Source organism: Arachis hypogaea, chromosome 10 (genome assembly GCF_003086295.3).
Source record: "Arachis hypogaea cultivar Tifrunner chromosome 10, arahy.Tifrunner.gnm2.J5K5, whole genome shotgun sequence".
Taxonomy (NCBI): domain Eukaryota; kingdom Viridiplantae; phylum Streptophyta; class Magnoliopsida; order Fabales; family Fabaceae; genus Arachis; species Arachis hypogaea.
In genome coordinates, this window is record NC_092045.1 from 18,192,868 (window position 1) to 18,214,644 (window position 21,777).

General features: G+C 33.9%; 2 protein-coding genes, 1 non-coding gene and 1 pseudogene across 3 annotated transcripts; 2 read left to right on the top strand and 2 right to left on the bottom strand.

Moving 5' to 3' along the window:
- The first annotated feature begins 1,281 nt into the window (after positions 1-1,281).
- On the top strand, positions 1,282-4,385 carry LOC112715317 (probable leucine-rich repeat receptor-like protein kinase IMK3). The gene is made up of 2 exons (XM_025767074.3): positions 1,282-3,497; positions 3,615-4,385. Exons 1-2 carry the CDS (start codon positions 1,523-1,525, stop codon positions 4,226-4,228), a joined length of 2,589 nt encoding a protein of 862 aa, XP_025622859.1. The 5' UTR covers positions 1,282-1,522; the 3' UTR covers positions 4,229-4,385.
- A 922-nt stretch (positions 4,386-5,307) lies between these two features.
- LOC140175597 (uncharacterized) lies at positions 5,308-9,449 on the bottom strand. Its single transcript, XM_072204117.1, has 9 exons — positions 9,437-9,449; positions 8,772-9,096; positions 8,148-8,341; positions 7,904-8,076; positions 7,054-7,598; positions 6,861-6,942; positions 6,443-6,695; positions 5,877-5,960; positions 5,308-5,546 (listed from the first exon to the last, which is right to left on the bottom strand). The coding sequence occupies exons 1-9, from the start codon at positions 9,447-9,449 to the stop codon at positions 5,308-5,310; spliced, it is 1,908 nt and encodes a 635-aa protein (XP_072060218.1).
- A 4,112-nt stretch (positions 9,450-13,561) lies between these two features.
- On the top strand, positions 13,562-15,177 carry LOC112715318 (4-hydroxyphenylpyruvate dioxygenase-like; annotated as a pseudogene).
- An 863-nt stretch (positions 15,178-16,040) lies between these two features.
- On the bottom strand, positions 16,041-16,112 carry TRNAE-UUC (transfer RNA glutamic acid (anticodon UUC)). The gene has a single exon. It is a non-coding gene; the product is annotated as a tRNA-Glu (tRNA).
- Positions 16,113-21,777: the final 5,665 nt, after the last annotated feature.

A 21,777-nucleotide genomic window follows, 5' to 3' on the forward strand; every position in this document is an offset into this window, starting at 1 on the left:
ATTTAGTTAACTTGTATAATAAGTGTAATAATTTTAAATAATAAATCAAATTTTTTCAATTTTTAATAATTTAAGACAAAATTTTGTTTAGAGGTTAAGAAGAAGGTTTTAATGGTCTTGACGGCTGATTTTTGAAGCAAGAAGCCAAGAACCATGCATGATGCATGGACCTAAGAAGCGCAGAAGTAGCCGTTAGTGGGGGCTTTGGGGCGCGGGTGGTCAGTCAAGAAGAGGTAAGAAGGACACCTGCACATCACATTTTTAATCATTAAATGTTATTTTTAGAAACTCAATCAACAGAAAATGATTAGAGATTCTAATTCCTACATGCACCTCCTTTCTTACTACTTTCATCTTCTCTCATGTTCAGATTCAAAACACGTTAAATATCACTACATACTCTGGTGATAAAATATTACATATATAAATTGATGCTGATAATGCACATATATATATATTTTCAAATTTCAAAGTTGATAAATTAAAGTAGCCGTTAGTTAGTGTTTGTGAAAATGGGGAGCCATCAAACCACGCCTCGCTCAGAATGTGACAATTTTATTGCGTTGGCTCCCACTCTCACTCCCAACCCGCGCTCCCCATTTAGATCAAGACAATCTCTTGGGTTATCATCACGTGCTGCTTCCCATCCCCATTCTCCTCAACATCACGTGCTGCTTTCACCATGCTCCAAGTTATTTTTATGAAAAGTATTTAAAAATCAGTAAAATTTATAACTTTTTATTAGTAATTAATAATATTTAAAATATAAACTAAAATTATATTGTTGAATTGTTAAATTAAAGAAATTAAAATAATAATTAAAAATAATAAATTCTATTGATTCTTGAGTTATTTATTTATTTATTTATTTATTTTTAGTAATAATACATAACAAATAAAATATATTATTAAAATTAATATCTGGTCAACAAATATATTTTTATACGTAATATTTTAAAAATATAGTGTTAGTTAAATTTTAAATTCTAAATTTTAGACTTTAAATACTAAATTCTAAATTTTAAATCTTATATAAAAATAAGGTTTGTCACAAAATACCGACAAATATTGATGAAAAATATTTATCCTAACATTTCTCCTTTTTTTGGTATGATCACGTAAAAATAACTCATCATTCTTTAATCAAACGTTAAAGAATGGATTTATTTCGGAAATTAAAAAATATAAAATTTAGGCCAATTGTGCAATTCATTAAGATCATGATGATTGATAATTTGATATTTATGCATATATTTTGAACAGAAAACTATTTATTAGCCTGAAGTGTCAGATTCATTTAAATTCATAAAACCAGATTTTTGTTCACTCACCACAAAAAAGCCTCCTGCTCTCCACTATCATGCACTGTGTGAAACTTACACCACTGTCTTCTTCTCACAGTGTCTGCAATTTTTTCATTGACTCACACAACATAGAACATGCACTAGAATATTCTCAACTCAATCAAAAACTTTCCCATCTTTTCCTACACTGATTCTCTTGGTTTTCATTCAATACAGCAATGCAGAACCAGAACCAGGCTTTGCAACATGTGATGAGAAAGAACAACCACATATCTGAAAACAAGAAAGAAAGATGGAAGACTATTGTGTTCTTCAATGTTCACTCCTTCTGGATTCTTGTTCTTATGCTGCTACTGCTGCTGCTTCATTCCACAGTTATGAATCCAGTTTCATGTGAAGATGATCGCTGGGATGGAGTGGTCGTAACAGAATCGAATTTCCTAGCACTTCAAGCCTTCAAGGAAGAGCTCATTGACCCAAAAGGATTCTTGAGAAGTTGGAATGACACCGGCTACGGTGCATGTTCCGGAAGCTGGAATGGCATAAAGTGTGCAAAGGGACAAGTTATAGTAATCCAGCTTCCATGGAAGGGATTGCGCGGCCGAATAACGGAACGGATTGGACAGCTTCAGGGTCTCCGGAAGCTTAGTCTTCACGATAACCGAATCGGCGGCGCAATCCCTTCGTCCTTGGGGATTCTCCCAAGCCTCAGAGGTATTCAGTTATTTAACAATATGTTAACTGGTTCAATCCCTCTTTCAATTGGTTACTGCCCTTTGCTTCAGTCTCTTGACTTAAGCAACAATTTTCTCACTGGAACAATCCCTGATAGCATTGCCAATTCCACAAAGATTTATTCTCTTAACCTTAGCTTCAATTCCTTCCATGGTTCCATTCCAATTAGCCTCACTGGCTCGCGTTCGCTGACGTTTCTTTCGCTTCAGCACAATAACCTCTCTGGATCCTTGCCTAATTCATGGGGTGGTGATGGTAGCATGAATAATGGCCCCTTCTTTAGGCTTCAAAGTTTGATTCTTGATCATAACTTTTTCACTGGCATTGTTCCTTCTTCTTTGGGAAGACTAAGAGAACTGAATGAGATTTCCCTTGGTCATAATCGGTTTATTGGAGCTATACCAAATGAATTAGGAACACTTTCTAGGCTCGAATCGTTTGACTTTTCGAATAATGAACTTAATGGAAGCTTGCCTGCTACACTCTCTAATTTATCCTCACTAAAACTATTGAATTTAGATAACAACCATCTTGGTAACCAAATACCAGAAGCTTTAGGGAAACTGCATAATCTTTCTGTTCTGATTCTGAGTAGGAACAAGTTTAGTGGTCATGTTCCTGCAAGTATTGGAAAGATTTCCGCGCTTTCACAGCTCGATTTGTCAATGAATAATCTCAGCGGAGAAATTCCATTATCTCTTGGGACACAAGTTAGTCTTAAGTTTTTCAATGTGTCTTACAACAATCTCTCAGGTCCCGTTCCAACTATGCTTGCTAAGAAATTTAACTCAAGTTCCTTTGTGGGAAACAATCAATTATGTGGTTATAGCCTTTCATCTCCATGTCTTGCACCTGCTCCATCAGATGAAGTTCTAGCACCGTTTCCACATCAAGAGTCGAAAGATCGCCATCATAGGAAACTAGGTACCAAAGACAAGATTCTCATAGCAGCAGGGGCACTGCTCTTAGTCCTCATTACACTATGCTGCATCCTGCTCTTCTGCTTGATCAGAAAGAGGGCGAATTCTACGGCGGATAATGGAAAGGCCACAAGGAGAGCTGCTGGTACGACTAGGACAGAAAGAGGAGTCGCGCTGCCTGTTTCTTCTGGTGAAGTTGAAGAGGGCGGCGATGCTGGAGGGAAGCTAGTCCATTTTGATGGACCAATTAAGTTTACAGCTGACGATCTCTTGTGCGCAACGGCGGAAATAATGGGAAAGAGCACCTATGGAACTGTGTACAAGGCTACAATGGAGGATGGAAGGCAAGTTGCAGTGAAGAGATTGAGAGAAAAGATCACAAAGAGTCAGAGAGAATTTGAATCGGAAGTTTGTGTTCTTGGGAGAATTAGACATCCCAATCTTTTGGCTCTAAGGGCCTATTACTTGGGACAAAAAGGGGAAAAGCTCCTTGTTTTTGATTACATGCCTAGAGGAAGCCTTGCTTCTTTCCTACATGGTAAGCTATTTCGATTTTGCAGAGGTTGCTATGCTCATAATTGTTAGTTATTTCTCTTGTTTCATTCTTTATTGATTGATGATAGAATTAGATTAAGTATTTCCCATTTTGATGCAGTTCTTAGACCTGAAACATACATTGATTGGCCAACAAGGATGAAAATTGCGCAGGGAATTGCGCGTGGCTTGTTTTACCTTCATTCGAAGGCGAACATCATACATGGAAACCTTACATCCAGCAATGTGCTGCTTGATGAGAACACAGATGCTAAGATAGCAGATTTTGGCCTTTCTAGGTTGATGACAGCTGCTGCTAATTCCAATGTGATAGCTACAGCCGCAGCACTAGGATATCGCGCGCCTGAGCTCTCGAAACTCAAGAAGGCTAACACAAAATCTGATATATACAGCTATGGTGTGATCTTGCTGGAAATCTTGACAGGAAAGTCACCAGGTGAAACTAGGAATGGCTTGGATTTGCCTCAGTGGGTTGCTTCTATTGTCAAAGAAGAGTGGACAAATGAGGTTTTCGATTCGGATTTGATGAGGGACAAGGCATCATCCTCAACAGTTAATGATGAGTTGCTTAACACCTTGAAGCTTGCTTTGCACTGCGTTGATCCTACACCGTCGCCACGGCCGGAAGCTCACCAAATTCTCCAGCAGCTAGAAGAGATTAGGCCAGAGTTACCACCAGTTAGCCCTGGAGAAGAGTCTTGGCATCATGTTTAGGCCAATCTTTTTCCAAGGAATTATATAGTCTATTTCTATTATTGTTATGATTATTATTCTTTCATTCTTATGTTGATTTTGAATGTTTGAGTGCTCATGTCTGTACATACTTCTATGTTTTATATAGTAAGTGTTTCCTTTTTCATTCTTACATTAATTTACAGTTCTTCCCAAGGTTTATTATGACACTTTGAGCACTATCATGATGGCAACAAATTCAGTGCTGCATTCTAAGTCCAAGCATGTAGAGCTTGATTTACATTATGTTTCAGACTTGGTTATGAACGGCAGAATCTTAGTTTACCACATTCATTCCTGCACATCAGTTTCAAGTTGTTGATATTTTCACCAACCTCATCTCCGTTATGCTCTTTCTGGATTTTCGAAACAGTTAGGCCAAGTCAGCAAGGTAGTTAGCTGAGTTAGTTACTGTGCCAACTTACCAGAGTTGTTAGGAGGTTAGTTTTTGTCACGTGTGTATTAAGAGATACTAGAACCTTTATGTACTATTATATATAACTTGCATCTGAGAGTAAACAGAGCAATGCAATCACTCATCACACTATCATATATACACTCTTGTTAATTCTATGCGCTCTCTGCTCTTGAGCGTGGCCTATTGATACCTACATTGCCATTTTATCTTTACACCAACCACATGATTCAGGACTGTCACGTTTCTGAACCAAAATTGCTATGTGATCATCAAAATTTTACATAATGAAATAGAGAAATTTACCAAATTATTGATAATAAGAGAAGGTATAGGAAACTAACTTTTAGTAAGTTAACACTAGTGCAGCTCCCCATGCGATGCACGGGTATGTCTTTGTAGAATTAAATTGTGAAAAATACCAAATATATTATACAACACATCTCAAAAATTATATGTTTTGAAAGACTTCTCTATATACAATATTTATGTTGACTTTGATAACATATATCCACGGTTTTGAATAAGTATTCGCAACCTAGTCTTTGACTTGACTTTTGATAATGCTACATATAGTTATTCATGTGTAAATACTGGTCTCAGTAAGTATAATCCAACAGTACTTAGTGTCTGTCCCTGTGATTTGTTAAATCGTCATAGCAAAAGAGACAATAATAGGAAACTGTCTACGCTGGAACCTGAAAGGTAAAGCTTGGTTATTGGGAATCATAATCATGCGGGGTATTAGAACCACTTGACCTACCTTGTCACCTGTTAGTGTGATGCATTCGATCACGTGGTTACCCAATCTTCTGACTTGCAATCTTGTTCCGTTACATAACCCATTTGACTGATCAATGTTATGCAGTAGCATGACGAGAATACCTACTTTCAGAGTCAATTCGTGAAGCGGTAAATCAGAGCAATTGATGGCATTAAGAACATCCTACGATAATGTATCTAATTCATATTCCATGTTTCCTTCTTCCACACATAAAGTGTCAGAGCTCAAGTAAGTTTTCTCATCAGCGTTTACATGTTGCATAATGAAAGCATTAACCTCATTTATAACTTCCAATGTTGGGGCCAAGATTGATCTGTCCTTGAAAAAAGATGTTATCTGGATGTTAGACAATAGGTTGGGATAAACAAAGTCCACCAGTTTCTCGAATGCATCAATTACAATTTCATCATGCATAAGCACAATCGACTAACCATCAGTCGAATCCCCAACAAGGCCGTCACCTATCCCTAACAACCACGTAGCAAATTCATCAACGTCTTTCAGTGTGGTACTATCTAGGCCAACAGTTACACACATGTTAATCGTGAGCATCAACAATACAGTGTTGCCACAAATAGGATGAGTTTATGGATGCCTGTACTATATCTTGCCTAGAACCTATTGGTATTACATGCAATATCTGCCTAAAGTCCCCCCTAAAACAACCACCTTTCCTCCAAATGGCAGTTCTGTGTTATAGTATGGTTCAAACCTAAGAATGTCCCTCAAGCATTTGTCAAGAGCCTCATAGCACAATTTATTTAGCATGGATGCCTCATCCCATATAATAAGCTTTGCCTTGCAAACTAGCTTGCACAATGAAGTGCCTTGTTTAACGCAACAAACCGAGTCTTTGTTCAAGTCAAAGGGTATTTTAAACCTTGAATGTGTTGTTCGTCCATTTGGAAGCAATAAAGAAGCAATACCATTAGATGCCACGTTTAGAACAATTTCACCGCTACTTCGTATTGCTGCTGATAGAGTCTTATAGAGATACGTCTTTCCAGTACCTCCATAACCATAAATAAAAAAGAAAACCCTCCATCATTCGCATCTACAGCCTTCATAATCACTTCAAATGCTTTCCTTTGATCTACATTCATTTCTGTGAAGTTTTTAGTAAACTCGTTGTGTAGAACACCACGGTCAAAGTTCAGTTCATCCATGATCAAACGGTCGTCTAACCCATCTACAGAGGTAATACTTGGAAAAGGCATTTGGTCGAATTCTTTAAGTGATCTACCATTAGCCTGGAGTTTTTTTTGTATCTTTGAAAGGTGAGATTCATGATTCGGTCCTCGAAAAGTTGTAAGTCTGTCACCCATATACAAAGATAGAGTTGTCAGATATGTGAATTTAAGTTCACAAAAACATAATTTGGCACTAAACAACAAAGATATAAGTGTTAAACTCACCTGTAAAATGCAATTTTTTCTATGATTATACAAAATGTCCTCAGATAGCACACCATAACACTGTTGCCAAACGATTTCAGGTCTACCAATGTTGTTTGACAATAAGAGAACGACAAAAAGGTTGCGGATGTAAGCTGCAGATGCCCAAGAACTCGCTTCTAAGATTGCATCAATAAATTCTTTATCATCTTACAGAAGCCCCAATGCATAGCATGCTTCCTTGAACGTTGTATACACCATGGCCTCAACCGTCCGCAAGTCAACAAAACTCAAACAACCTTTTTGAATATTAAGTAGAAGCCTGAGGTAATAGTCTTCACCATTACCACGTGGGACATGAGTTAATCTGCCAATTGAGAAGCCTTGTTTCCTAGGCATCCACATGGAGATATCTTCTTTCCAAACAAATTTGTTTGGAAACTGACTATAGGTAAGCACACGACCAAATGCAAACAGTTTATTTGCAAGCATCCATGCTAGGATCTTCGTTGGCTTGCCGTCCACCCTGTCGATGAGATCAACTATGTTCTCATAGTCTCTAAAAACCACGGGATTTTTGTTTGGTAAGTGAAAAGGGAGTCTAACAACTGATGGTTGCTTAAGTTGTATCTCATACCCAAATATTCTCCATGTAGCTTCACATGCAAATATGTACCTACAATCGTAGTAATTTCTGATCTCATCAATTACCTTTTCGAGCTGTCCTTCATCATTGCTTTGGAAGAAGAAGCTGTGACTCTATCATTTACCTTGTGAACATATTTGAACATATATTTTATGGCAGATGTCTAACATGTATGCTCAACGTTGATGTGGCAAGCATACTTTAGTAATAGAGATGGGTTGTACGGAACTATGTATGCACTATCGAGAACTGTGTTCTTCTTCATGATTGTTCTACCATTGTCTACCCGTCTGTATTTGGGGAACCCGACTTCATCAATTACAGTCCTTGATCTAAATTGTTTTGGAAAAACCTTTTAGCACCGCCCATTGGACATGCATGGGCTGGTATTGTTGTATCTCCCGCATGGACCATGAACCATAAACTTCTCAATAGCTGCGTAGAGCTTAAGTCTCTTGCGCTTGTCAGGGATTTCGGCTGATATAAGCTTGTCTATATCCTTGGGTGATTTAGGCTTATATAGTGGGTGCATGAATAACAATATATGAGCATATGGTAACCCTCGTTTTTGGAATTCCATTGTGCAGACATCTGGACTTGGTAATACACAATTAAGGGAGTTTAATAAATTTATGAATATACATAAAATAAGATATACATACAGCCAGTTATTTTCCTGAAGAACCTTCCTTGCTTGAAGTCTGCAATTAACTCACTTAGCTTTATGTTAAAAATCCGCGAAACTATGTCAAGCTTGTCCTCTTCTTTTAATCCGATGTCTTTCAGTAGACGTTTAATCTCACCCCATTCGGGATTGCATGTTATGGTGATAAAATAACTTGGGTAGCCAGCATACCTGCATATTGCGAAGGCATCTTTACAATGGTTAAACATGTATCTGGGTCCACCAGTGAAGCTACTTAGAAGGATTATCCTCTGTCCAATTGACGCAACATTAGCTTCTCCGCTGATGAATGACTCATGGAGTGCACTATATTTGTCTACCCTCAATTTTGGTTGATTGTTCCCAATGAAGCTAAGTCATTCAGACTCTATCATGGTATATGCATCAACCAAGAATTGCTGAAATAACCTCCTTGATTGGAAAAGGATAGGTGACTCGTTGAACCGCATTTATAGTTGGTAGGCAAAAAAACTCTCCCATGCTGATGGTCTTCCTTTTCTTAGTACGGTCAAACCCGTAACGAATAGATGTCTCAATGCCCAATCTAAAACCATCTTCTCCATAAGGAAACAATAAGGGGTATTAAAGAGCCAAGTATAACGGGTGTAAAGCATTTATTCTTTGCAATCTGTTTGACGTCGATTCTATTATAATATCCCTTTTAAGAATTGAGTCATCAATGTCACCTACAATTAGAATGGCAACTTCAGTCACAGTTGGTAAGTTATATACTCTTCCATCCTTCTTACGCTTTCTAATTAGCCTCAATTTGATTTCTGGATTAGAACCCTCAACGAACCTATCTCTAGCAAAACAGATATTCTTTGCAAGATGGTTGTGAAGATCTAACATCTCTTTTAGTTCATACACAATCTGTGCCTCAATTGTGTTGGATTTTGTTTCAGAACTGAAATCACACAAATGAACTACACCGTAAATTATACATTTGCATGGGGAAATATAAATAGTTTTTAATCGTGCAATTAATACTTAAATTGAAATGGTCCTGAATAACAGGAATGGATCTTCTCAATTTTTTCAACAATTGAGGGAGTATAGTATGATCGCTAATGCGTCAATACTCTCTCTCTCTCTCTTGGTTCTACTTATAAAATTAATGGTGACAGATCACACTATACCCCCTCAATTCTGAAAAAAATTAAAGAGTATCCATTCCTGTGAATAACAAATTAGAAGAAATACCTTACAGTAGTTATTCTGTTGTTAACTTCATTCTCGGTGTCGTATATGTACAACTGTGCAAACCTTGGCCTATCATCGACGATAGGAAGCAAACTCCTGATTGAATGATAGTTTAAATTTCTTGATCTAATGCGTTGTAGACGAACTCCATTCTCTTGTTAATGTATCTGCAATAACATTTTTGTCACCCTTAATATATTCAATTTTTATTGGATATTGTAACAAAAATAATTGCCATCTTACCAATCGTCCATGATTATAATCAACTTTTAAATTATATCGTATAAAACCTGTTAGGTAACTTGAATCTGTTCTTAATGTAAATTCTTTGGGTAGTAAATCAATTTTCCATTTCTTAAGAGATTTAATTGCTGCCAGAGTTTCCTTTTCATGAGTGGTATATCTCTGTTCTGTTGGAGTAAAAGTTCCTGAAATATACCTGCAAAGTAATTCCTTTGGGGGATATTTAGAATCTAGTGATTCTTTTTCTTGTTCTAAGCTTTTTATAGCTTTCTTAGCTTTTAGACATCCTGACCAGGTTATGTCTGAGGCATCTGTTTCTACTATTAAGTAGTCATTTTCTTCTGGAATATAAAGTTCTGGAAGCTTTTCACATAATTCTTTGAATTTGCATACTATCTTTTTCATCCCATTTCCATTCTTTTTTAGTACTTATTTTTGGAAATAAGCTTTTAGTATATTCTATTATATTTTTTAAGAATCCTTGATCAGAAATATAGTTTATACACCCTAAAAATCTTTGTAATTGTTTTCTATCTTCTATTTTATTAGGAAATAAGTTTACTTTTTCTAGAACATTTGGTTGAAGTTTTAGCTTTCCTTGAGCGGATAAAATTAATCCAAGAAACTCTATTTCTTGTTTTGCTATTCTTGCTTTCTTTTTGCTAAGAACTAATCCTTTTTCTTTACATCTTTCTAAAACTATTAATAATTTTTGAAGATGATCTTCTTTATCCTGTTTTGTAAAAATTAGTATATCATCAATGTACACTAAAACAAATTCATTTAATTCCTTTAGATTTTCTTCCATAAATCTTTGATAAATACCTGGGGCTTGTTTTAATCCGAATGGTAATACATTCCATTCATAGAGCAACACACTTGTTGATTCTTTTGTTGGGCAAGTAAAAGCAGTTAATTTCTTTGTTTCTTCGTCTAAACGAAGTTGCCAATATCCTGATTTTGCATCAAGAGATGAAAACCAAGTTGCTCCTTTGATTTTTTCTAAAATAGAGTCTTTTCTTGGAAGTTTATGAGCATCACCAATAGTTGCTTCATTCATCTTCTTATAGTTTATTACCATTCTTCGTTTTCCCCTTTTAATTTCATTATTGTTTTCAACGTAAAAAGCTGGAGCCGCATGAGGACTTTTACTTAATCTTATAATTCCTTTTTCCAAAAGATCTTTACATTCTAGTGAGAAATCTTCTCTATCTCTTGCGGAATAAGGAATTTTATTTGGAACATTTATCTTTTTTGTGGGATCTTTTAATTTAATGCTTACTAATTCGTTATTTGTATTTTTAATATCTAAAGGATTTTCAGCACAAATTTCATCCAAAAGTTCTTCTATTTTTATTTCAAGATTATTTTTTGGAATGTTTATCTGAAAGTATAGATTTAAATAACATGTTTCTAGTATAGAAAATATTTTAAATTTTAAGATCTTATCTATAGTAGTAGTTGGTATTTTTATACGTTTTGATTTTTGATTTATTGAAGAATCGTGTGGAGCTTTTAAAACTATATATGTTAATTCTTGAATGAATGGATGATATAGCTTTAAAAAGTTATTTCCTATGATAAATTCCATTCCAGAATCTAACATATATATAGATGGAACAATGAACCTATAATTTTGAATAAAAATTTCAACCATCTCTGCTTTTTGGTCAATTTTATGTATTGATTTGTCAGCTATTCTAACTCTTAATGGTTTCTTTAATTTTTTCCAATCAAGTTTTATATTTGAACTAGCAAAGCATTGTGTTGCTCCAGAATCTATGAAAGCATTTATAAATTTTTCTGTTATTTTTATAGTAATAAATGTAGCATTATTACTCAGTCTCTGAGTCTGTTTCTGAGACATATTCAAAAATATAGTCTAAGTTATCATCAGATTCTTCTAATGGTTCCATGAAACAAGACTTAGCAATTTCTATTTGTTTAGTAAGATCCTTTTTATCCTTCTTTTTTGGGCATTCATTTGCGTAGTGTCCTTCTTCTTGGCAATACCAACATTTACAATTTTCTTTTTTATTCGGGCAATAATTATTTCTTTGTCTTTTGTTTTTATTGTTATTTTCTTTCCTAAAATATCTCTTTTTTCTCCAGTTTGGATAGTATTTTCTTCTTCTAAATTGATATTTTCTTTTTCTTTGAAAATTTTTATTAAGACCATATTTTTGAGGTATTTCTTCATTATCCTGACAGCAAATTCTAATTATATTTGCAAATCTTTTTTGAGTTGCTTCTTGCATACAACGTTCTTTTATTTCCTCTCTTATTGCAGAGGTTGCTCCACCAAAATTATTTTCAATTGTTCCTCTATTTATTTCTCTTATAAATCTTCCCATTATAAATTCATTAGCAGGATATGGCAGTTTTGTTATATACATACTGAGATAATGATTTTTATCTTCTTATTTTAATTTGTAATAGTGTATTCTATATTCACATATATAAGACTCCACATTACATAAATCATATATCTGAATATTAGCTAAATGGTTTTTTGCTTCTTGATATTCTTTATTATAGACTTCTTGTCTATGATCTATAATATTTTTTCCAAAAAATTCTTTATATAGAATCATCATTATATATAATATCTTATCATAAGCTGTTGTTTTTGTTTCTAATTCTTCTATTAATTGGTTTTCTATTGATGTCATATAATCTCTTATAGTTCCTTTAGTATGAAATCCTATGTAATTCCAAATGTCTCTTCCAGACAATTCACTAAGTTTTGGATTAGTAAAGGCTTCTAATAAGAAGGAATTCAACCAGTTTTCAAAAATTTCTTTTTCGTTCTTTTTGCAGTCTAAATCGAGCATTCTTTCTCCTTCCATTTCCTGGATTTTAGGAACGTATTTTGATGGTATTTTTGTATATTTTGAATCTTTATTTATAAATCCTTTTTTAAAAGCATAATTATCAAAACCTGTTTCCCATTTAAATTGAGATTGATTATCCTTAGATGTTCCAGCATCATTTTTTACTTGTATTGGAATTGCTGGTTCTTCGTCACTTGAATAATCTAGAATGTGTTCTTCATTTTCTATGTTTTCAGAATTTACTAATTCTTCTTCTATTTGAAAACCATGTTCCATAATATTATTTTCTTGAGCCATTTTTAATTGTTTAAAAAGCATTGTAACTTCTTCTAATTTTTCTTCAATATTCATAATTTCAATGGTGGTTTTACTTTTAAGTCTGTTATGTTGATTATATTTTGAAATTTTTCTTCTTTGGGATTCTCTTTTTCCTTATTTCTTTGAAATTTTATAGATAGTAATATTTCTTCAAGCATATCTACTATAGAATTTAATTGTGGGTTAAAAGTATGATGAAGATGTGGGGAATCATTTCCATGGTAACATTTTTTAGAAATTCCATGTGAAAAGTAAGTTTTTTCAGGTTTTTGAAGTCCTTCAATAAAACTTACAGTAAAATAAAGATTTTGAAAAAAATTATTTTGTATTGATTTTAAGAATTCAGTGTCATTACAATTAACATTGGTTAAAATCATTAATTTTTGATCTATTAGTTTTGATAATTTAATTATTTCTTCTCTTAAATCTTCTAATTTACTTTTTTCCATTAGATAACGCTTTTCTTTATGAAGAGTTACGATTTTAAGTTAAAAGTGTGGTTTTAGAATGTGTAGTTTGGATTTTGCCATATAGGCACATCTTTAAAACAACATCTTTACCATATATTTCTCCTTATTCAATTAGAATATGTACACTTTACCTAAGAAATTGCTATGCCCATCTCATCCTTAATGGATTTCTAGTGCAACTTCAATCATCTAAACTGATTGCAATCCCTTTCAAGTAGTTTATTACTGAAGACTATCTTCAACTTGCTTGCATTTGACTTTTCTATAACCTCAGTTTCTCTCGAGCCCGTCCTCGTGTTACCAAGTCGTGAGTGAATTAATAACCAAACATAGCGAAATCCGACCTATCCACCGGAAACGCTGTTCATGCTTCCTACCTCCTCCACTCCGGCAACCTCAATTTCCTCTTCTCCGCTCCTTACTCCGCCTCAATCTCCGGCGACAATGCCTCCGCTGCCATTCCCTCCTTCTCTGCTTCCGATTGTCACTCCTTCGCAGCTAAACACGGCCTCGCCGTCCGCGCCGTCGCCATCGAGGTGGAAGACGCCTCCGCTGTCTTCTCCGCCAGCGTCCCCAACGGCGCGAAACCTGTATCTCTGGCAGTTCTCGACAACAGCATCGGATTCCTCAAGGATCATCTCTACGGCGACATCGTTCTCCGCTACATCAGCTACTCCGACCCGACCCGAGAATCTGACCGGAATCCTGGCTTACGGTTCCTCCCTGGATTCGAAACCGTGGAGGCTGATTCGTCGTTCCCGGAGCTAGATTACTGTATCCGGAGACTTGACCACGCCGTCAGGAATGTGCCGGAGCTGGCGCCGGCAGTGAATTACTTGAAGAAATTCACCGGATTCTACAAGTTCGCTGAGTTTACGGCGGAGGACGTTGGAACGAGTGAGTCAGGGCTGAACTCGGTGGTTCTTGCGAGCAACGATGAGATGGTTCTTCTTCCGTTGAACGAACCAGTGTACAGAACAAAGAGGAAGAGCCAGATTGAGACATACCTGGAGCACAACGAAGGTGCAGGGTTACAGCACTTGGCTTGGTCTCCGAAGACATATTCAGAACTCTGAGGGAGATGAGGAAGAGAAGCATCATCGGTGGTTTTCAGTTCATGCCGTCTCTGCCGCCAACGTATTACCGGAACTTGAAGAAGCGTGCCGGTGATGTGCTGAGTGATGAGCAGATTAAGGAGTGTGAGGAGCTTGGGATTCTTGTTGATAGGGATGATCAGGGCACTCTGCTTCAGATTTTCACCAAACCTGTTGGTGATAGGTCAGTGAATTTTATTGAATCACAATTGCAATTGCGGCGCATTTTAGTTACGGTCTTTGCCTGAAGTTGATAGCCTATAATTTAGTCAAGTCAAATGATCTCAAAGTTTTCGGCTATCAACTTCAAATGAAAATAATTATGTTTGAATCTAGGACTATATAGTAGTTGACCAACTATAATCATTTTGAGATATTGTTCTTATTTATGCTATGAATGCTGATTGGTTCTTGTTTGTCTTAAATTTGCAGGTCAAGCATTTTTATAGAGATAATTCAGAGAACTGGATGCATGCTCAAGGATGAAGAAGGCAAGGTGTACCAAAAAGGTGGATGTGGGGGTTTTGGAAAAAGCAACTTCTCTGAGCGTTTTAAATCCATTGAAGAATATGAGAAGACTTTGGAAAGTAGAAGAATTGCATAATGGGATTCTGTCCCTTGCAATTTGCCTGAAAAATGAGAACTACCAGTGACTAAATAAGCTATGTTATTTAGATTCAATAATCAAAAGCTCATAGATAAAGCAAAACAATTACACACAGTCACTTAGGCAATGCTCTTTTCTTCTTGTATTATTTACCATATAGTTGTGCATGAATGATACAAATAATCTTTGGTACTTAACTGGTCAAAGTATATTCTCTTCAGGACTATTGTCCTTAAAAGTGATGTTAAAATCTTAACTTGCTTGAATGTTAATATCTTTTAGCTTTCAATTGTTGAAGAGTGAGATGATAAATTGGAATTTGATAATGACATAGGTAGCATTGGGTTTCAACACTCAACTTTACAGTAGCAGCCTGTTTTACTTAGCAGTGCTTGATATTTAATAAAACCTTGTTAATATTTACCCACCAAAAAGCAGAGGATATTTCAATAGCAATAATTAAGAGCCACGTCCTACGAGGTATATTTATTTTGGAGATGCCAAATTAGTGCAGAGAGCCAGGATTCCCTTGCATGTTACTATAAAACAGAAATATCAAAGATTGGTATGATACTGTTTTGTATTACTAACAGTTAAGTATTTGCCATGCGATGCATATACATGCTGTTACCGTGCCATCTGCATGAATGATTTGTCCATTTGTCAAGTGAACAACGGAAAAAAGTTGTGCTTCATAAAGTAATAGAAAAGAAAATAAATACTTAAATAGTGTTTGGTAAATGTGTTTGTGTGTGTAACTTTATGATAATTTGTAAAGATTTTATATAATATTTTTCTATGAATCTTATCAAAATCCTAACAAAAGTGAATAATTTAATCATCAGAGGGGACAGGGCAATAATTTCTCAATGTATTTATTGGGACCCGGAGGCATATTATTGTGGTAAATTAAAATGTTATGTAGTCTAATATTTTTCTATGAATCTTATCAAATCCTAACAAAAGTGAATAATTTAATCATCATAGATGGGACAGGGCAATAATTTCTCAATGTATTTATTGGGAACCGGAGGCATATTATTGTGGTAAAGTACTAAAGTTGCAAAACTTTGATGCAAAAAAGGAAAAGGGTAAAATAAATTCCGTTGCCGGGAATCGAACCCGGATCTCCTAGGTGAAAGCCAGATATCCTAACCGCTGGACGACAACGGAATTATTAAAACAAATGTACAAACGTTTGTTAAAGAATCAAAACCAATTGCTCAAAGATTAAGTTCACAGGTGCAAATTGGGAAGACTGATATTACAGCGAGTCGCCCACACATACAATAATTTGCAATTTATGACCATATATTTATATAGTTGTGTATTTTATATTTCAGATTTTTGCAATACCTTATTCATATTCAAATCTATTATAAATTTATAATTATTATTAAAACCTATTGTTAAAGCTTTTAACACTTATTTAACGTAGAATTGTAAGGCTTCAACTATATTGGACTTTGATTAAGTACTATATTAATAGACGGTGAAGTACGGATATTTTCCTGAGTTGCTGTATTTATGTGTTGGATAAATTTCAGACTCGTTCGACACGTGTGTCTGCTTTATTCAACTATATCTTAATAAAACTAAAAAAATTTTTACCGAATACTTTTGAATACACTTAAATACTATCACATGTCAATGTGTCCAGCCTTATTCTTCAGTTATATTCTTGAAATAAATTTAGAAATAGTATATATTATTATTTATTAACAAAAAAATATTTTAAATACTTTATATAATTAAAATAAGACATTAAAATTTAATATTAATAAAATATCAAAATATCAACACGAGTTATCTAAAAAATACTTTATATTTTATATATATGTGTGTCTCCGTATCTTATAAAATTTTAAATTAGTGTGTCGGCATATCCCGTATCGAATTGTGTCCAATGTCTATATCTGTACATCATAACTAATAGGTAATATTTTTTGATGGAACTAATAATATAAATGAAACTAATTACATAACTTGATTGCATTTTTCTGAGAAGTAAGGTTGAAAAAGTTAAATAAGGAGTAAACAGTCAATCAAAAATGAATACATAACTAAATTTTTTGTTATCTAAAAACAGGTTTAGTTTTTAAATTAATCATAACCATGTAAAGCCGTAGTTTAAATTGCTTCTGAACTTGAAAATGAATGTAACTATACCCTTGAGTCTAAATGTTCTCATCACTTGTGCTTGTATCATTCACCAAAGCATATTACTGTTCTAGAGCCAAGATTAACTTTCCTATCTTATTCACTAGTTATTATTATCTACATAAAATCCAAATATTCTTTCCTAGAATTTAAATTGTAGTTTAATTTCACGTGTACCTTTTGTTTTAGTGATGGAGTTGATCAATTTGTTTTTTAAATATACGATTTGGCTTTCTCTTCTTTTCAAAATGGTGGTAATAGTCATGTCCTTAATAACTTCATCAGCATGTCAAAAAATGATGCTCAATAATTGATCATGCATAATTTGTACTATATACTTAACAAAAAATTCAGTTACTTGTTAATCAATGAAAAAAGGGTAGAAAGCATAGAATTTAGAATAAACACAATTCACTTGATATTAGAGCGTAAGACATTGTCTTTTAGAAAATTATATTTGGCTGTCAAAGACTTTTTAAAAATAATAATATACACATAATGACAAAAAAGAGATATTGGTTAAAACTTAAAAGTGTAAAACACATAAATACTAAATATAATAATATGATAATCAGCACATAAAATACTCATAACAACTAAGTAGTTAATGCTTATGATAAAGTTAATAAAGGAATAATAAAGAAGCAACATACGGTTATGATAGTATACTGGCATAACATTTAACCATATAGATTAGTCAAATTGGAAATGCTTAACATAATCTATATTTTATAGCATCCTAAGAACACATCAAAATAAAGTGTCAGTCAGTCACCGAATTAAAATGCAGTATTCTAAATATTAAAAAAAGAGTTAAAACTAAAATTTTCGAAAGGCCTAAGGCCATAGTTCAAAAATTAATTGAGACTTTACTTTATCCTCCGCTTAAAAAAAAAACTTTACTTTCAAGCATTGGACAAAGATAATAAAACTTTTAACGGTGAATAACTTAATCTTTAAGGTAGCGTTTGTTTTGAGGTACTGGGATAGAGACTGAGAGACTGAGATATAGCATCATGTTTGTTGGCTCAGAAATTAGTACTAAAATTTCTGTCTCTATCTCTAAAATTTCAGTATTTCAGTACCTCCAAAAAGTAGAGACACAAGGGACTGAAATTTTTAGAGACAGAGACTGAAATTTTAATAACATTTTATACCTAAAATACCCTCATTTCAATTAATTAATTCCAATTTTATCCTTTTTGCAAATTAAATTAGAGTTTTATTCTTGTTTCAATTTCTGTTTCTCACTTTATAACAAACAGAATACTAAAATTTATTTCGGTCTCTGTCTATCTGTCTATCAGTCTCAGTCTTTCAATCTCTGTCTCTTTATTAAACGCTACCTAAAGTATCTGTAGAATATACACTAAATCGTTTGAACCATTAAAAAAATGGATGTCTGGAAGAAAAAATTAAATGAGATAAGAAAAAGTAAAAAATATGAGAAATATACTTTTATTATGTGTAATTATTTTAATTTAAAGATATTTTAATTTTAATTTTTTATTTTATTAAATTTTTTAATTCTAAAAGAGTGTTTATACTCGGTGCGAAGTAAAGTGTGTTGCACTTTCATTATAAAAGTAACATGTTGAATTTGAGTAACAGCAAACCCGAGGGACTGGTGTGTTAGACGACCAACTCCAAGGGGTGAATTCCTATTTACTTTTTTTGACAAAAACTAGTTTCACTCGTTGGAGAAGTAGTAAAATGAGTTCTCTCACGTAATTTAAGGGAGAAGAGTGTCTATTTAGAGGAATTTATGGACAACCAATGTAGCAAGTTATCTTTTAAATAAATAATTATATGAAATTATAATTAAATAAATAACTATATTAAATAATTAAATTATAATAAATAATTATATTAAATACTTAAATAATATTTAATTTAGTAATAATTATAATAATTAATTAAATTAAATAATTATATTTTTATTTAATTAATAATTTATATTAATTATTTAAATAATAAGTAATTAAGTAATTAAATTATAATTAATTTATTAATATTATAATAATTAATTAGATTAAATAATTAAATTTTATTTAATTAATAATTTATATTAATTATTTATATCATAATTAATATTAAATATTATTTATATTTATATTATTATATTAAATTAACCATTGTAAAATTAGCCGTTGTAAAATTAGCCGTTAGAAACTAGCCGTTATTATGTTACCGTTATAATTAATAAATTAATATTTTGTTACTCTATATATACCACTTAGATACACTTCTATTCTCACACTCTCTACTACTCTTCTTCATCTTCTTCCAAGTTTACGAAATCAAAGTTCTGCTACTATTATTTTTTATTTGAAAAAATGGATCCAAACCAACTCAACTCTTTCTTCAATTACTTACAAAACTTTCCTCAAATTCCAAATACCCAACAATCTCAAACCTCAAACTCTCAAGTTCCAAATCAAAACTTCACACTACCAAATACATTTCAAAATCCAAATCCACAAAATCTTTCTAATTTCAATTTTCAAGCTCCTTATAATAATCAATTTCCTATATTCCAACCGCAAAATCAAAATTCACAAACATCTCATTTTCCATTTTCATCCATATTTAACCCCTCTATCGGAAATGTTACTCCAACTTCCTTACCGTTTTCAACTCAATTTAGTGCATCAAGACATAACTCATCTGGTGTTGGTGGCTCTTCTAACCCATCCTCTCAGACTCCTATACAATCTAGTCCAAATTCACAATATTTAGATTTTACCAACTCTCGTGGATTAGATGCTATCGACCTTAATAATGATGATATTGAAGATCGGAGGTAAGATAGTATTCAACACTGGCATTGGAAAGAGGATGAGATGCTGATCAGTGGATGGTTAAATGTTTCAACTGACCCAGTAATTGGTACCGATCAAAAAGGGGAAACATTTTGGAGTCGAATTCATAGTTACTGTGTAGAATTTTGCTCCGACATGACAAGGGAGGTAGTTGCATGTAAGAAACGATGGTATAAGATCAACAAAACTGTTGCACAATTTGCTGGTTGCTACGATCAAGCTAGTCGAAACATAAGGAGTGGTTCGAACGCTGATGATATAAAGGAGTTGGCTTATAAACTTTATTCCATAAATTATGGTCAAAAATTCACTTTTGAGAGGCATTGGAACATGCTTCGGTTGGAGCAAAAATGGAGAAGCCAACTACCTACACAGAGTGGCGACTTAAAGAGAACCAAGGTTAGTGCAACTGGAGCATACTCATCCTCATCAAACCCAGAAACACTGTCGGCTGACGAGTCCGGTGTGGACTCTCCCGTTCGCCCACAAGGATCAAAGAAGAGCAAGCGAAAAGGTATGGAAAAAGTACAAGTGTCTGAAGATTTTAGCGAAAGAAAATCATCGGTTGTTAAAAAATTATCTCTCATGGAAGATATTAAGAATGTTAGAGAAAAGGAACTAATGGATAGGAAAAAAGAAAAAGAAGAGGAGAAGTAACATAAAGCAAAGATTATGGCTATTAAAGAGAAGGAGTTACAAATTCAAGCGGCAATGAAAGAACAAGAATTACAAACTCAGAGGTATATTAAAGAAATGGAGATAAAAGCAAAAGAAAGGGAAATGGAAAGGATGGCCAAGAAAAGGGAAATGGAGATGTATATGCAAATACTTAATGCTGACACGTCTACAATGAGTGAAAAACGACGAGCTCTTCATGAGATTGCATGTGAGAAAATAATCGCCAAGTGGTTTACTTAATGGTTCCTTGTATTCGTAGAGTTGTGTAGTATGTTCTTATTTTTATTGTGTATTACTGGTATGTGATGTAGTTTATTTTATTTATTTCTGATGTAAGTTTTTAAATTAGTCAATATTATTGTGCCGTTATTGTTCATGAAAGTGACCGTTGCAAATACTAGCCGTTAAGTAGCCGTTGCAAAACTAGCCGTTGCAAAACTAGCCGTTAACTAGCCGTTAAGGTACTTATTGCAGACACATTTATAAATATCAACTATCAATGACTCCGCAACTCCACTTCAACTCCTGTTTCTCACTTCGAAAGAGAACTAAAAATTACATTTCTAGATATGACTAGAAATTTTGATGATATGTTTAATGAGGCTTTGTATGGCAAAAGAAGACGGCAAGATAACACACTCATAGATAATTAGATTGATGAGTATTTACTCGAAGATTCAGAAGAAGAAGATATTGATAGAAGCTCTATCCCAATTACTCATAGATGGATCAACAGAGATCGAGAAGCAGGACATGATCGCCTTTTCCAAGATTACTTTGCAGATGAACCGGTGTATAATGCTGACATTTTCCGATGGAAATTTCGAATGAGAAGACATGTGTTCCTTCGGATAGTAGACGCTCTCTCAAACGTCTATTCGTATTTCCAACAGAGGGTTGATGCAACTAGAAGAATAGGCTTATCACCACTCTAGAAATGTACCGCTGCGATACGGATGTTAGCATATGGCGTAGCAGCTGATGTTGTTGATGATTATGTGCGCATAGGCGAGAGCATTACAATTGAATGCTTGGAAAAATTTGTTGAAGGTATCATTTCAGTGTTCGAGGATGAATACTTGCGAAAACCCAATCCAAATGACGTACAACGCCTGCTACAAATGGCAGAGGGTCGTGGCTTTCCTAGCATGTTGGGTAGCATTGACTACATGCATTGG